General features: G+C 36.5%; 1 protein-coding gene across 4 annotated transcripts in view; it reads left to right on the top strand.

Moving 5' to 3' along the window:
• The window catches only part of fw (furrowed), a 144,022-nt gene that overhangs the window by 107,300 nt on the left and 18,011 nt on the right, over nucleotides 1-18,711 (top strand). For all 4 annotated transcript variants that reach the window (XM_067783531.1, XM_067783534.1, XM_067783535.1 and 1 more), the window contains exons 3-5: nucleotides 5,400-5,662; nucleotides 10,481-10,955; nucleotides 11,163-11,315. In XM_067783531.1, the coding sequence (XP_067639632.1) occupies nucleotides 5,400-5,662; nucleotides 10,481-10,955; nucleotides 11,163-11,315 (891 nt within the window). The remainder of the gene's footprint in view (nucleotides 1-5,399; nucleotides 5,663-10,480; nucleotides 10,956-11,162; nucleotides 11,316-18,711) is intronic.

The raw sequence follows: 18,711 nt of genomic DNA, 5'->3' as shown, positions 1-18,711 counted from the left end.
AGCGTTCCAGGCACCCGTAGAATACGTTCTTCGCCTTAACGTCCCTCTTCTCTGTTAGTGTATGGGCGCAGATGTATGAAATGTTCATTGATTTCATGCAGATAGCGGTCAGACGTTCATCTATATGCATGAACGATTGTAACTACTTCGCGCCGAAGTCTCCCTGCCACTACAAAGCCAATGCCAAATCTGCCCTTATTCGCCAGACCACTTCAGTAAATATCACAAGTTTTGGCTGCCATTTTTTCTTACTATCCATCGCGTTTCGTGGCTGCCTGAGCAACAAACCCTTATTTGGTAATAGGAAAGCCTTTATTAAATGGCATTTTATTAAAATTTGTATATGCTACCATAAATACCAAAATTTTGTATACTGATTAGTATTAAAGCTAGTTCGGCCCAGCCAAAGGCACCCATCAGATACCTGTATATATTTGTTTTTTAAAACTCCTCGAGCAGGAATTTGAACTTTCGGAACCTACAGCTCACACAGATAAACACAGAAACCAAAACTTTTTTTATACCCAACTAATGAAGCATTGTGGAGAAAAACGCACAACTTTTGTATTAGGGCCGTCTCGGTTAATATTTGACCTCATTAATTGCTAATTATGATTAATGAACCTTTCCGCATCACTTCATTAGACTAAAATGGATACGTATACCGGTTCTTCGCTTTTGATTCATAGAGTTATGACAATTACTCTTACAAAAATGGTTAAAAAAAATTAATAGTGCGTACACTTGTTACGCCCTCTTGAAATGATTGCACTATATTGCGGCCCACACGCATGCGCAGACTAAACTTTGACGCAGCACTTGAGCCACAGATCAGTTGCAGCTGTTGAAGTGAAACCATCAATATATTGACGGTATTGCGTTGCAAAAACAAAGAGCTTACTTACTCACACATACATAGGCATATCTTTACAAAAACGTAGGTGCCTGTTGATGCTATACACGAGCTCAAAGTATTTCAACTGTGGGAAGCAAAAGTCAACCGGCTTTTGTTACAACAATAATGGGCATCAGATTTGGCTGATGATAAACTGAAGCGCAAAAATAAAAAATACTTATGGAAAAAATTTCATGATGGTTCAATAACCTGATGTGAACAAATTAAGAAAAAACAAGTAAGGAAGGCTAAGTTCGGGTGTAACCGAACATTACATACTCAGTTGAGAGCTGTGGAGAAAAAGTAAGGGAAAATCACCATGTTGTAAAAATAACCTAGGGTAACCCTGGAATGTGTTTGTATGACATGTGTATCAAATGGAAGGTATTAAAGAGTATTTCAAGAGGAAATGGGCCATAGTTCTATAGACGGACGCCATTTAGGGATATCGCCATAAAGGTGGGCCAGGCCTGACTCTAGATTTTGTTTGTACGATATGAGTATCAAATGAAATATGTTAATGATAATTTTAAAAGGGAGTGGGCCTAAGTTCTATAGGTGGACGCCTTTTCGAGATATCGCCATAAAGGTGGACCAGGGGTGACTCTAGAATTTGTTTGTACTATATGGGTATCAAATGAAAGGTGTTAATGAGTATTTTAAAAGGTAGTGGGCCTTAGTTCTATAGGTGGACGCCTTTTCGGAATATCGTTATAAAAGTGGACCAGGGTTGGCTCTAGAATGCGTTTGTACACTATGGGTATCAAACGAAAGGTGTTAATAAGTGTTTTAAAAGGGAGTGGGCCTTAGTTCTATGGGTGGACGCCTTTTCGGGATATCGCCATAAACGTGGACCAGGGGTGACTCTAGAATGCGTTTGTACAATATGGGTATTAAATTAAAGGTGTTAATGGGTATTTTAAAAGGGCGTGGGCCTTAGTTCTATATGTGGACGCCTTTTCGAGATATCGCCATAAACGTGGACCAGGGGTGACTCTAGAATGTGTTTGTACGATATGGGTATCAAATTAAAGGTATTAATGAGGGTTTTAAAAGGGAGTGGCCCTTAGTTTTATATGTGAAGGCGTCTTCGAGATATCGACCAAAATGTGGACCAGGGTGTTCCAGAACATCATCTGTCGGGTACCGCTAATTTATTTATATATGTAATACCACGAACAGTGTTCCATCCAAGATTCCAAGGGCTTTTGAATTCGCCCTGCAAAACTTTTTCATTTTCTTCTACTTAATATGGTAGGTGTCACACCCATTTTACCAAGTTTTTTTCTAAAGTTATATTTTGCGTCAATAAACCAATCCAATTACCATGTTTCATCCCTGTTTTCATATTTGGTATATAATTATGGCATTTTTTTCATTTTTCGTAATTTTCGATATCGAAAAAGTGGGCGTGGTCATAGTCGGATTTCGGCCATTTTTTACACCAATACAAAGTGAGTTCAGATAAGTACGTGAACTGAGTTTAGTAAAGATATATCGATTTTTGCTCAAGTTATCGTGTTAACGGCCGAGCGGAAGGACAGACGGTTATCGGAAAGCAGTTATCGTCCTAGAATCTAAGCCTCTACCAAATTTCAAAAGGATTGATAAATTTTTGTTCGACTTATGGCATTAAAAGTATCCTAGACAAATTAAATGATAAAGGGCGGAGCCACGCCAATTTTGACATTTTCTTTTATTTTTGTATTTCGTTGCAACATATCATTACTGGAGTTGAATGTTGACACAATTTACTTATATACTGTAAAGATATTAACTTTTCTTTTAAAATTTGAATTAAAAAAAAATTTTTTTTAAAAAGTGGGCGTGGTCGTTCTCCGCTTTTGCTAATTTTTATTAAGCAGACATATAGTAATAAGAGTAAAGTTCCTGTCAAATTTCATCATGATATCTTCAACGACTGCCAAATTACAGCTTGCAAAACTTTTAAATTACCTTCTTTTAAAAGTGGGTGGTGCCACCCCCATTGTCCAAAATTTTACTAATTTTATATTCTGCGTCATAAGTTCAACTCATCTACCAAGTTTCGTCGCTTTATCTCTCTTTTGTAATGAATTATCGCAATTTTTCTGTTTTTCGAAATTTCCATATCGAAAAAGTGGGCGTGGTTATAGTCCGATATCGTTCATTTTAAATAGCGATCTGAGATGAGTACTCAGGAACCTACATACCAAATTTCATCAAGATTCCTCAAAATTTACTCAAGTTATCGTGTTAACGGACGGACGTACGGACGGACGGACGGACATGGCTCAATCAAATTTTTTTTCGATCCTGATTATTTTGATATATGGAAGTCTATACCTATCTCGATTCCTTTATATATGTACAACCAACCGTTATCCAATCAAACTTAATATACTCTGTGAGCTCTGCTCAACTGAGTATAAATATAACAATCTACTAAATTGTAATTTAAGTCGGAGCAGAAAATGCTAATCAGTGTGTGGCGTTATAACTGTTTAGCGCGATTGTGCATTGGTGCAATTCGGGAACTTAACATCAAAACTGAGAAGAATTAATCAAGAGGTACTACAAGGCGGTGAACTGTACCAGATTTTGTTTAACGTTTACAAATCAAAACTCTTTTCTTATATTAATTTGTTGTCTTCAAGGCCAAGTTTGTTATTTTTGTAAAATGTATATTTTACAAGTTATATTACATTATTAGACATAGAAAAGAAGTAAATTAGAAAAAGACAAAGGTCATAGACCGTATAGCCGACTATTTCAAATCCCATGACGGTTTATCATCAGCGATCCACACATTGAAGGATCGACGTTAGCGCATCAGGCCATCAATGCACTTTGCAAGTTTCTACTTATAACTTGTTTTCTACTGTTTGTAGTTTTTATTCTTTACCACCGTCAATAGTTTTTATTCTTTACCACAATCAATAGACGAGGATTTTTATTGCAGCTCATATGGTTTTTAAGCTCTTGCTTTTGTTAGAATTCCAAGGTGCTTTTTCCGTAGACTGAAAGTATTTAATGTTATGTTTGGTTTTACTGGTCTGTAAATAATCCTTTCGCCACCAGAAATAGTTACCATGCGTCCCACGCCGATGTCTGAACTTTAATAGCAACACCTCCCAGCCCTTCCATCGATGAGTTTTGCTATAAAATCAAAGATTATCACCTTAGTTTTTCAAGTTTTTCACGTCGCGAAATCAAACACTGTCACCGACTGTCGGCGACCTTATTTATAACGTACACAATGCCTATATCGACCATATTGCACATCCACGTCGATGGCATCACGCTACCGACTATCTTAAATCCAAAAATACTGGGTGCGATATTTGATCAGGATCTACATTTTGCCGAGAATGCAGCCGCAATAGTACCCATGACCAGAGCCGTAATATCAAGTCTCTTGCCGGCAGCAATTGGGGCAAAGATAAATATACAGACATAACCAACCTAACAGCAGCTGGCCGGCCGCTTTTATACAACGCGTCCCCAATATTGTCTCTGGCCTGTCACAACAATAAACACAGAACTTCCATTCTTTCCTTTCCTTTCCTTTCCTTTGCTTCCTATTCTTTCCTTTCCGGTCCTTTTCTTCCATTTTCTTCATATGATACGTCAGGATTTTTAAAGTATTAAACTCAGAACCTTAATATCATGAATTCAAATAAATGGACTTACGCCATTTTCAAAATAAACGAAACTTATTATGTATATATGAAGGAGAAAACTAATTGGCAATCAACCATTCAATCGTGTTTTTTCATTTAGCGTTATTTGACAAATTTAGCACAATTAGTTGACGATTGTTTGTTTAGAATAATAAATCAGACTGGTGTTTTGCTAGCGATTTTATATTTACTTGTTTCTAGTATATACATTAGACTGGGTCGATTTATTAACCTATATCGCGCCATCGATTTTTCGGCAGGATTTGGGCTCAGGAAAAAAAGTTCCACTACGCATACCCAAACAATTATTTTTGAGCCTGCAAAATTTCCACGATTTTTTCGATTTTTTATACATTTTTTCATTTTCAAGGCTCCAAATAATTTTTTATGTATTTGTTTTGTGTCAATTGCCAAATGCAATATTGGTAAATGCAGTTTTTTGAAAAAAAAAAATCTTTTATGGAGATTTAGAAGAATTTTGGTCGAAAAATCGATTTTTTTTGCAGGCTCAAAAATTATTTTTTTGGGTATGCGTAGTGGAACTTTTTTTTCCTGAGCCCAAATCCTATCGAAAAATCGATGGCGCGATATAGGTTAACTGTCGTCCATACAAATAGACCCAGGTTAATATACATCCAACCATATAATTTGTAGAAGACCAGAAATAGCGAACCATGCGACATAATTTTTATTGTTTGATTACTGATTGAAACTTTTCCTAAACCTCGCGCCTAATTGGACGTTAACATTTCAATTGGTGACTTTCCCATCTTAAGTTTAGTTTGTTAAATATGTATTTAAGTTGTTACTAATATTTTCTATATTTCCCTCCCCCATTGTAGTTTGCGGTCAACCTGCCGTGCCACTTAACGCCAAAGTACAGACCATCGCCGGTGATCGAGGATTTATAGAAGCCAAATATGAATGTGATTCAGGTTATGAGCTCTTTGGGCCACCAACGATCAAATGTGATCCGTTTACTGGTTGGGAGCGTGAATTGCCATTTTGTGGTACAAATGTAGCCTATCGCAAACCAGTCAATCAGAGTTCATATACGCGTTCGGGACCAGCAAATTATGCAAATGATGGAAAACCAGGGAATAAGGTAAATAACTATATGTATACTCTTTTTATGATAATATGAGTACTAAACAGCATAGTGTTTGTAAACAAAGAGTTCGTTAACTATAATGGGGATAATATACTAACTTAATATAAATGTATAAATGGAATTGGTATATGCTGAATATTTTTTTGGACAGAACTCATTAATAAGCATCACATAGGGAATTAATAACTAATAAAATAATTTAAAAACAATTTTTAAGTTAAACGGTTTTATTGAAAACAATAATTTCATTAAGTAATAATAATACTAAAAGCTAGAAAATAATTAGGTATGTCCTAGGTACTAGTCATCACACTCCTCATCAATCTAGGGCGTTGATCAGACAATTAAATAAAAGCGTTGGACGTGTCAAATTTCTATTGATAGTCATAAGTAAGACCAACTGAACCTTAATCAGGTTATGCTATGCCTGACATTTTTAGAAATTTCACGCGCCCAGTGCTTTTTTATACCTTTCATGAACATGAAATGGTATATTAACTTTGGTCCGATGTTTGTAACGTTGAGAAATATAGAAGATAGACTCACCATTAAGCATACCGAATTGATCAGGGCGACGAACTGAGTTGATATAGCCATGTCCGTCTATCCGTCCGTCTGTCTGTTTGAACGCAAACTAGTCCCTCAAATTTTGAGATATCTCAATGAAATTTGGCACAAGGATGTATTTTTCTATTATATTAGACATTTGTCGGATCCGGAAGGATCGGACCACTATAACATATATCTCCCATACAACCGATCGTTCAGATAAGATGATTTTGGTCATTCCTGCCGCAATTTAGAAAGTATAAACGTGAAACTGGGTGATATATATTCTAATGTATCATAGAAGATATCCTGAAAAAATCACTTTGATCGGAGCTATATATAGTATATATCCCATACAACCGATCGTTCAGATAGAAAGATTTTTGGCAATTTCCCCCTTAATTTCCCGTATAAAAACGTTAAACTTGGTGATATTTATTCTAATATATCATAGAAGATTTCATGAAAAAATCATTTCGATTGGAGCTATATATAATATATATCCCATACAACCGATCGTTCAGATAGAAATATTTTTGGCAATTTCTCCCTTAATTTAAAAATATAATCGTGAAACTCGGTGATATATATTTTAATAAATCATAGAAGATTTTCTGAAAAAATTATTTCGATCAGAGCTATATATAATATATATCCCATACAACCGATCGTTCAGATAAGGGGGTTTTTTGCCATTTTTTATTTTATATTTATTTTAAAAATCGTTTAGATATGTACATCTGTTCACTATATATTTCTTATCTTATACATTATTTGGAGATTACGAACGGGATAAGATTATTGTTCAGCCTCATTCATGAAAGGTCCCGTCCTTACTAGTTTTTAATTATTTTATTTTCAAGTTTGTAACCTTAATCATTATAAGGACTCATTATAAGGACTCTTTCCTAACAATTTGTTACAATCTAAGTCCTCGAACTCCAAAGTATTTTGATGTCACTTCTACCGGACTGTATGTAATATTTGTTCCAAATATGAGCCAAATCGGACCACAAATACGATTTTTTGGAATATCTCAATCCATGCGCTACCTATCAGAGCTTTTTTTCTTATTATTGCATTGTCATCGGGTTTTGAACTATACTCCAAGTTTCAAGCTTGTAGCTTATCGGGCAGTTGCTTAAATTTTAATTACAAAAATCATGTCGGCCGATCGGCCGGCCGCTACACAGGGTCAGCGTTGGCTTAATATATCCGTTTAAAAACGCACAAAGTGTGTCTGTATTATAGACTCCATAACTACAGTGAAATCAGTGACACATTTACATAATAGTTATTGGAAGAAGAATTCGCAAGACGAACGAATCTTCATAGTTCAATATATTTCACACTTAGATAAATGAAACTAACTCAAAAATGTTGAATGTCGAATTCATTAGTACATCTGAACTTCCCAATTCACCTACCGAACGCTATAATCGATTTACTAATATCTGCACTAATCAGCGAGAAGAGGCTATGTAAAAAAGGTGAACTTTTTTGGCGCATATGGGGGAGGCAGTAAGTTATTCCTGTTTTTTTTTTTTTTAATTGCGATTCTTTGAGTTGATCGCTGTTTTGCTCTAGGTGTGCGAAATTTTTATAACTATCGCAGAGAGAGTTCTAAGTTCCTCTATGCTTTAATTAATGAGGAACCCATACTACCAAAACTTTGTTTTAAGCTCCCAGATCTTTTAAGACTCCAATGTATTCATCCACCAGCCAAAAAGTAATTATGTAAGACTGCGAGGTAAGTATCGCTGCCTGGTTTTCTGATAATGATAATACTCCTCGATAATAAGCATCTTCTCAAACTATCGCAAACTTCTATAGCATGAGTTTTTGCCAAAAAAAAAAAAAAAAAACAAATAGTGGGGTAGATGCCATTGGTATCGATTTCGGACCACAGATGCCAGTTCACGTTTTTCCGTATTAAAATTTTGATCAATCCGTGAACCAGACCTCTGCCTTGAGGCCAGTATAAGGATTACCTGTGTCCAAGGAGTTCTGTCCACAATGGTTACCTCAAAACTCAGTGAGATTCTAAGCTTAGGGGCCACTGCATTGCGTATTTGGAATAGGGGATTTCTTATGAATTTGTTATTACTTTGTGCGATATGATACTTTTAACTGAGCGAAATGACGGATACTCTCGCCAAAGGCGTATGAAAAAATTACTTACCAAAAGCGTTGGGGCGCATTCAAATATATGACAATAAAAAACGGAAATAGCGCCGGTTAAAAACAAACGATTTCTCACTCTTCTTAAATATATGGCTAACGAGCCATTTTAGCGTCCTTCGGGGGGAATTAATAGCCATAAATAACGTCACCTGCAGGATGAGATCTATCACGAACAGTAGATACAAATTATTGAGTATTTTATTTTGTAGCATCTGCTAGTGATGATGCCACTGTCCGAATTTTTTTTCTTTTTCTCCGATACCAAAATAACGGTCAGTTGATTTCGGCAACGACCATCCGTGCAGTGGAGATAAACTGTTCCTGCAACTGTCAGTTGCAACTGAGTGGAGGTCTCTCATTTACTTTGCTGCAAACAGTGGGTGTTTTGTGAAGTTGGGAATACTTTCAATGCCGAAGAGTTTTCCGCCAGGATTTAGTGTTTTGAGAAAATTTTACTTTGGGCTTTACAATACTCCAAACAGTAATTCTATGCTACTTTGGCTTCAGGCTAAGAGGCGGTTTTCGGATCGAAGACTTGAGCACAGGATACAGACCCCAGGAACCTTTTTTACCAAATTTGTTTGCAAAACTTTTGGGCTATACTCATATCTGCCTTGAATTAAATAGCGCTCATGCTGTTCAGTCTATTAGGCGTCTCGGTATCTCCCTTTGATGCCTAAAAAGAGTTTTTCGTGTTCGTCAGCGGTAAGAATAGTTGTCATGTTTTATTTTTCTTTTTCATTGGAAGCCGTTTCTAAGTGGTAGTTCCTAAGCCCGAATTCAAACTAAATTTAATTTGAGAATGAGCGGAGTATCAACTTCCATTACATCTGACAAACTTTGTGAAAAATGTATCTCAGTAATCTAGACTCGATTTGTCTGACTTGGACAATGATGAATAAAGTGATGAATTGGTTACTCCTCCTTCGGAGGCTTGGAAAACTTTACCACGTAACCCGAGCTTAGTTTGAACGGTCGAAAACTATCATACTTGTATATGAAAATTTCGAAACACTGCCGTATATTATTATGGAAGTGATCATGAGTAGAATACGGAGTCAGTAGCTGTCGGTAAATAAAAAAATAAGACTCATAAACCAACTATATGTTGAATGTCAATTGTTCAACCGAAAGACTTAGTGACTCTGACCGAGGCAATATGGCCACAGTCGTATCCTCAGAAGTCTCCCTGATGTGGATCCGTCATAAGGTTATCGCATGCAATCACTAAGTTTTGACATGTGTCAAATTCTCTTCAAGTTAGGACTGGAGGCGGGCGGAGTGGATAATAAGCATGCAATCTCATTTTTAATTACGAGCACAAAACTGAATGCGGCGTGGGGCTGATGTTTTCTCTGAGCAACTTAAGTTCTCGCTGTCAGTCCGTCCTCAGATAGCCAATCGGCACTCATGACGCCTAAATCCCCCCTCACTTCGTTTAAAGCAGATGAACTTGCAAAGACAGAGGCACTTTGAATGGTATGGTAGTCGTAAGTAAAATTCCTAGAAGTTTCCAGATGATAGCGATCTCCAGCTGGTACTCCTTGTACACCTGCGACATAATCAAGCAAACTAGGCCAATTTACCATAGTAAGAGAACAGAAAACCGTCTAGCACTGCGATAACCATGAGACATTGATCATTTGGGCTGCTCAGCAGACGCTGCGGCTAAAAGAATAGAAAAAAAGCATTCATGTACTATCTGTGCGAACGTTCAGCTCTAGCACACCCCAAGTTTCAAACTATGGGTAGTTATATACTATGGGAACTTCAGGCAGTTATTAAGTGTTCCACAAAACATATGAGCAGGCTCATTGACAGAATTAGGTATAGCCCTTTTAAACACAGCATCAGTTTGGTTCCAGGAAAAAGTGGATCAAAGCGGCGCCACGTGTGCTACTACGGCTCGGGTATTTAGTATCCTATCTTTATTTTAGAAAGAAAAAAATTTACCTGTCTGTGAAACAAACGCTACTTGGATCCCGACAAACAAAAAAGTTATAGCTAACATTCCGATTTACTTACTAAAACAAATCCATTTTGCACACATTTCTTATATTCCATTTTCTTTACCTCTAGAACCCCGATGGCCAACAATGCTCCGAAACACAAAAAGAACCTTCACCATGGTGGCGCGTCGATTTGTTATCTCCACAAGCCGTGTTTGTTGTACGTATCACAACGCGTGGTTGTTGTGGTCATCAGCCGCTGCAAGACTTAGAGATTCGTGTTGGTAATAGCAGCGTTGATTTACAACGTAATCCATTGTGTGCTTGGTATCCGGGCACGGTGGAGGAAGGCATCACAAAAACGTTTTCCTGTGCACGTCCGCTCGTTGGTCAATATGTAGCCATACAATTGGTGGGTGTGGAGGGTAGCTTGAGTTTATGTGAAGTTGAAGTCTTTACAAATGATGAATTCTCAGTGGATCGTTGTCTTAGCCCCAATCTGAGTGTGGAAACAGTATTAACAACATTCTCGAAAACATGTTACGAATTCCACGTGACCAAGGGTGAGAATTTCGAGAAGGCACAACAAATGTGCAAATCAACGGGTAAGTGTGCGTGAGCTAAAGTTTATTTGTTTGCATAAAAATTAAAATAAAAATTAATTATGTAAATTTACTTAGTCATTTATTTGCACACATGTATATTTACATTTCCATTTCGCATGATTTTTTTTGTATTTAAAAAAAATCTCTTTCTTTGTTACTTCGTGTGATTTTTTCATGTTTTTCATATTTTTTGCATTTTCGTTTTAGGTGGCAATTTGGTGCACGATTTTCGTGGTGCTGCCAATGACTATATTCTCGCTGAACTAGAACGTCGCAAATCTGAGTTGAAGACTCAGTTGGTGTGGATTGGCGCACAGAAAGAGCCAGGGATTACTTCACGCACTTGGAAATGGGTTAACGGTATGTCGATCGTAAATGTCAAATCAAATTAATTTATTTAAATTTACATTGCCAAAAACTTCTTTTATGGGCTACAGTTATTAAGTTAACCGTTACTCACAGATGTCAACAAATACGTAGCACACGAAATATATTTATATTCGAATTCAAAATTTCATGACACTTTGTAGTCGTGAGACTTCCCTGCAAAAAATGCGATCAGTCTAGGCTGAGTCCGGGATGAATCGCAAAGGAGTATGCGACTATAGCCAGTTCTGATCTCTTTATAGGGGTTGGAGTGGTGATGTATATTGGAACGATTTTCCGTCATCCCTTGTCAAATTTGTTTTTGAGACAAACCGGTTTCGGCGTTGTGCCATCATCAGTGTCTATTTTCGTTTTGATCTGTTGTTGTCGTTTGTCCTGTATTTGTAGTTCGTAGGTACGTGAGCAGGTATTGTCAAAATTGATGCTTGTGTATATTTAGTTATGTGTATGTGCTGCGTGTTCATTCGGAACCGAGGGTGGTTTACCAATCGATTTGTGTGGCTGACTGGGGTAGGTAAAAATCCGTGATTTTAGTCGTTTGACCTTCTTTGTGGATTTGTTGTTTTGGTGTGTTAATTGTTTTGTGTTTATTTGTTGTTGTGTGTTTGTCTGTTGCACCAGTGTGATTACTTTGTTTCTTGTAAACAAGTTTTAAAGGCTCGAATATTGTGTCAGAAATTGTGTGTATCTGTTCGTTTATTATTCTACCATCGAATGTTTTCTGTTTGTAGATTTCCATGTTTTCGAGTACGTTGAGACGTCGGCTGTTTGCTTGTATGTGAAGAACCCTAACTGTTTTATTGATGTTTGCTGGGGAACATTCATTCTCGACCATGTGATTCGCGAAGTTAGACTCGGGTATAATGTTTGGATTCCATATTTTTTTGTTGTAATCTCTAATATGTTCTCTGAACCTCGTTCTTATTTGCCGTCCTGTTTGCCCTATGTAACTATGCTGGCATCCGCAGGTAAGCTTGTATACGCCATGTCTGCTAAACGGATCCTCTGAGTTAGTGTTAGTTCTTAGTTTTCGCCCTAGATTGTTCGATGTTTTGAATGTTGTGGTAATGTTGTATTTTTTAAAGAAGTATGCCAATTTATATTGTGCGTTTCCAGTATATGTCATAGTCGTCCAGCTATTATTTTCCTTTTCATTATTTCTTTTTGGTTCTCCATTTGTCCTTCTGTCCATATCTACTAGTGATTTTTTATATCCGTTGTTTGCAGCGATATTATATATGACCTCAAGTTCTCTCTTATATGCCTCTTGTGTAAGAGGTGTTCAAGTCTATATACCAAGTGCCTTAATGCTGCATTTTTATGCTGTTGGGGGTGATTTGAGGTACTGTGTATTATTATGTCGGTGGCCGTTGGCTTTTATATGTGTCATAGTTAAATCTATTGGCTTCTTTATCAATATTTATCGTGAGTTCTAGATAGTTGATTCCTCCGTCTTTTTCGGTTTCCATTGTAAATTTTATATTTCGGTGCTGCTTGTTGAGGTACTCCAGTACAAGATCTTCGTTATTAGTAGTTAAAATGCATATTATGTCATGCACGTATCTAGCATAAAATGACACGCCTAATTTGGACTTCATCTCCTGTATGTACTTTTCTTCCAGATTTTGCATGAACACTTCCATAAGAATTGCTGATGTGGGGCTTCCCATTCCATGACCGTTTGTTTGTCTATATATTTTATTGTTGAATTGAAAATAGCTTTGACGTAAAGTGGTTCTTAGCGTATTTGAGAGTTGCATACTTTTCACTTTGTTTTTTGCATTATGAACTATTGTTGAGATAACTATGTCCAAAGTATCCGATAGTGGTATACATACATGGGTATAAATCTTTTATGTCAAAAGATACCAATTTGCTGTTCCTTGTTAGCTCTACGGTCTCAAGTCTCTCTATTATTTCTGTTGTGTTAGCTATTGCATATTCGTTCCTTAGCTCCAGAGTATCTTTCAATATCGTTTTTAAATATTTGGACAGTTTGTAACATGGTTCCGATTTAAAATTATCTTTTGTTCGCCTATGGGTACTGTAGGACAAGTCCTCTTTCTACCCGTACGGAATTTTTTACGGATTTTACAATTTTTTTAAGCTCTAATACAATATTCTTAATTTTTTTTCGTAAAGGTAATGTAGAATAATAAAAACAATACAAATATTACAATAATGGAACATATGGTTCTAGAATTTTAGGTTCGGTATAGAGCTCCGCATTTTTCTAAAATAATGCTATTCAATCACATTTAATCTTTTTATTTTATTCATTTCGTTGCTGTTTTTTTTCAATTGGTTACCTAAATTTCAAACTGACTGATGCCAAATATACGCAAAAGGGAGTAGAGGGGATGGGGATCAATTATACCCCAATGTGGACAAAGGAGATCAATCGCAGACCGCTCTCCTTAGGGATTAATCGCACAATTTTTTGCAGGGTTATATCTGTAAACAATAAGTTAATAATTATATAATAAAAAAATAAATAATTACATTATCAGCGAACGGTGAGGATTGGCGTTGGTGGAACTAAGTACAATTACCATTACCAAAACTAAGTAATTGAAATCACTAATTACCAACTAACAAATAAAAGTATATTTTATTTCAACTACTTTCAATTATTTAACTTTTGTCAAATGTTTATGAGAGAAAACAACACACCATATTACAAACTTAGATATATTTTTTTTTAAATAGCAGCCGTGTTTTTTCCGAATAAATAAATACGTGGACCGATGTACATCCGAGAAGATTTAGGCCGAGATTCTCCCACAATTTGCGGTCGGGCTACTTTCTAATTTTTCCTGCAAATTGGCCGGACGCGACCTACTTGTTTTATACCGTCAAATGAGTTTTCATCCGCTTAGAAAAATTTTCTTCTAATTGAAAAACCTTATTTCTAAAATTTTGATGTTGCTTTGCCCGGGGTGTGAACCCAGGGCATACGGTGTGGCAGGCGGAGCACGCTACCATCACACCACGGTGGCCGCCACCTTTATTGTATTAAAAAAATGTATTCAGAGACTCTCGGTACCACAATAGGTCGCGTTGGGATTATCGCGAGGTTGCCAAATTTAACGGTTTCGTGCAATTTAATTGCTTAAAGCTGAGAGTGGACACAGTCTTAGATAATATTAATTACATATATACATATATAAGCGCAAATTTGATGATAACTGTAAAAAAGCGTGAAAATCGAGGGTGTCACCTCCTAATAGTCCAAAAAGTGTCTTTCATCCAAGTGAAGGTGCATTTAAGTAATGGAAGTTTGCTTTGACGTTCGTCTTTGGGAGAACTTTCAGTACGCGAACTATTGGATTTTTTAAAATAAATGTCCGTGTATTTAGGGTGTTCAATTCTCAATAGTTACATAGTGTGTATCCGTAAGGCAACAAAAAACAAGGTTTTAAATTCATTAAAAAATGTTATTTTTAAAGTAAGAAGATAGAGTAAAATATGCAACTTTTCAAACCATTTTAGAAGTCAACGTAATTATTTTATTGAACGGAAATATTATTCTCTGATTTCCGCATCTCAAAATCATCCGAATTAACAAATATTTGAAAAGAATTGAAAGCAGTTGAAATAATAAAGGTTTCGACTTAGACATAAGTGAGGTGGACAGCTCCGTCCGACCGCTGCTGAGAATCGACGAATATGAGAACAGGGCAACGACTTGCTATGGACCAATAGGGTTGACTGCGAAGTCTCAAGATCCTTATGGCCATGCTTGGATAGGAAAGGCACCAGCTTCCTTCTCAAACTGAACAAATCTGCGGTGAGGGTAATTACGGTGTCATCACAGGTCATTGTGCTATCGCACCAATGCCCCGACGGTGGCGAATACCAACAAGCTCCTCTGCAGAAGCTGCCAGGATGAGGAGGAAGAGGAGTCGAACTACCACTTTCTCCGCCGATGTCCGGCACTTCAAATAAGAAGGCTCAGATTTCTGGGCTCATGCTTCTTCGACAGCCTGACAGAGGTTGGGAACGGGGACGTCTCGCTTCTTCTTGGGTTCATCAGGGAAAGCAAGTGGTTCGTTGAGGACCACTAGGAGTTATTGGGGCTAAACGAGTTTACCGCCACCCTGTACTTACTGAGGTCACTCACAATGGTCCAAAATGTCTCCGAGTGGAAGTATGGGTAATACTCACGCACGCCCTCTCAGCCTAACCTAACCTAATTGAAATAATTGGTCATGAATTGAAAAAAGATGTGTTCATTACCAAATACCAGTAAACAGTAATTGTACTTGACAATTAAATTTCTTAATTACCAAATAATTGTAATTGGTCAATTACCATTACTTAGTATATTCATTACTACATTTCATTATATTCAATTCAACTGTTTTATCTCCCATTTAACGCCTAATACTATGTACAAACAGAAAAATAAATTGAGGCAATTTCAATTTAAATTGAGTGGTGGTCATACAACTCAATTTAGCTTACATAATAGCTGGTGGCGTTTTGAATTTAGAATCTGTTTGTGAAAAAAAAAATAATAATTTTAAAAATATGGAAAATTCTAAACGTGTGTTGGTATTTAAAGCCATAGAATCGAGTTTGGATTCACGGTTGGCCTTTAAAATTTCAAAATATGATTTATTTTATTTTTATTTGTCGTTTTGTTACTTTGATATTTGGGTTTTGTCGTAAAATTTACGTTTAAATCTACTCAATAAATACAATTTACAAGGTTGCATTTGCAGTTTTTTTTTTTAAATTGGCAGTTTATTATTACAATTTATTATATGATAAATTGGGTAATTAATTGCCCAAATGGTATAAATTGCCAATTTGGTGTGTGTTTGTACATAGTATAAGTTACCAGATGAATCTGATAAATTCGTTTTAGTGGTTTCGAGATAACTGCATCAAAGGGACTCACTCAATATTGTCTTTCGAATACTCCGGCCGCCTTCTCATCTGCTTAGATCTGTTATTCTATTGGTTATGAAAAAGTTTCTTCAACCGCTGATGTTCTGTTTGATATAAAAAATACAATGACAAGGCTAGGATTTATCCTATTTTCAAATAGTAAAAGGGGCAGTCTCGTATTTCTAACTCATTAAAGTACCAAAAAAATTTTATATGTTGACCTTGAATTAACAAATAAATACTTAGATACCCTCTTTAGGCTGTATCTCGAGTGGTTATCGTAACGCCATTTGTATTTTTTCCGGGACGATATTAAAACAAGTCTTAAGGCACACCATGACATCTGTATCTATACATCTGCTGATAATTGGGGACAGGATCTTGCAGCAAAAAAACAAGTAACACCTCAATCAGCACAGTAAGTGTAAAATCTACACACAGCTGATAGGAAAATACGTCTGTTCGCAAGATTCACAATCGCCAGCTAAGTACTAATTAATTGCATTAACGTTCGACTTTTCGCTTACACTTTCAGCGGATCACCTATGAATACTCTCAATTTATGTATAAGTCGACTTTATTATTTCTAAATGCCGCACCTACATTAAATTTAAATTATTTGGCAAGGAATATATGGGTGATAAACTATTTCGCTGCTGTTCTTGACTTCGTCTAATGTTCGAAAAGGAGAACGATAATTTAACAAGATTATCGATTTGACTTCGGCTTCTTTCACCAGCTCATACCACTCCTGAAAAATGCTCGAAATTCTTAACAAAATCTGCAGCCTTAGCGAAAGACCGCAATCAATATGGTACATAGCTCTTTAGCAATACTAAAGAACGATATGAGGGGTAGACGTAAAAGTGACTCTGCTGGTACAGGTCAGTCGAGAAATCCTTGTAAGTAGCTATCAAAGCCAGCGGTGCAGAGTAAAGAGACAGATCTATGTTAAAACACCTTGGTGTTAAGGAATTCACCAACTGTCACTGCCCTCCTTTCTAATCACCGAAAATATAAACAAGCAAAGATAGTACAGCTATAATCCCAAGAAAGAAGCCTATCCCAGGAGAATCATATCATACGGAAACCTTTCTACTAATTTATTTGACCAAAAATTATCAGAGTGAATTCACTTTAATACATAGTGGTGTTCTAAATCTTTTGTTGTTCTATTTCCATGTGTCCCGACCGTACCATAGGAAATGACCCTAGTTTGCTATGCGATGACTGCACTACCACGATACGTGTACGAGCCCTTCTATGATGAGCCAATATTCAAAATAAATAGATATCCCAAAAAGCGTTCACTGTTTAAACTTAGCACTTTTCTCGACCAAGTCTATTCCACAAAGCTTTCAAGGAATTACCATATGTTAAACCTAATATTCGATCAGAGTTGTGAAGAAAAACATTCTCGCGGCAGCCGTACTAGTTAATGGTACAACAACAACAACAACAACAACGGAGCATCGTTCCATAGCAAAGCTCAATTCAAATCAGATTGATTAGAAAAAACAGAGTCACATAAAATCCTCAAATCTGATGCTAGAAGCATTTTGAACGACTACATAGAAGCGTTGTTAATCATCTACTTAGAAAGGATGAGTTTGCTACAACAACAAGAACGTTGTTAAAAATAATAATAAAAGAAGCCTCGTCTCGAATTGCGCTCACAAATTCCTTTTGGCGAGTCATCAACCACTTAATATTTAAGAAGTTTACACAAAGAAAAACATAGTTATGAAATCAGAGATGATTTGGGGCTAGATACGCCCAGAGGTATGCATATTAATTTATCAGGTCAATGACAGTAAACAACTTTCCCTAGTCGATTGGTTTTCAGCACAGGAAATTGAAAAATATTTGTATGGCGTATAAGCGATGGTCATTTAATGCTTAAAATATGTATATACCATACTATATACCTACAAATGCGCCTTTATAAGAAAGTGACATTGAAACAATATATGTACATATTGATGACCATAATGAGCTTAATTATATTCAGCATATCAGCTTGTTTGACCACAAACAAAAGCCCGAAATGCAATAAAAAGCTAAACTCAATACTTTAAAAAATCCAGTTAATAAACCAATATAGTGTGCGTCAAAATAAAAAAAAAGTCGCTATATTTGTAACGAACACACTCATCGAATTAAACGTACTACTATAAGTGTACTTAATGAACATTAATTTTATGCAAATGGAACTGGCCAAGGCGGCAAGCGCACCGAATTGGTTTGGACTTATTGCTATTAAAGGTATACGCACCTATAAAAGCTACCGGCGCCGCCAATTTTTTGTCGTATTTCACATGCCGTCATAAATATCGGCGGCGATGCCATTTGCTGCGTTACTGTACTACTCATTTAAGTCTCCCGTTTACTCTTCTTGTCAAAAATTGGTCCGATACGGTCGAAGGGGACACCAATGGCTGGTCATCACTCCCAGTTATAAGAATATATTCCA

This window comes from Eurosta solidaginis, chromosome 4 (genome assembly GCF_040869045.1).
Source record: "Eurosta solidaginis isolate ZX-2024a chromosome 4, ASM4086904v1, whole genome shotgun sequence".
NCBI classification, from domain to species: Eukaryota; Metazoa; Arthropoda; class Insecta; order Diptera; family Tephritidae; genus Eurosta; species Eurosta solidaginis.
Note: the sequence above shows the minus strand (reverse complement) of the source record. Positions and strands in the feature narration are given on the sequence as shown.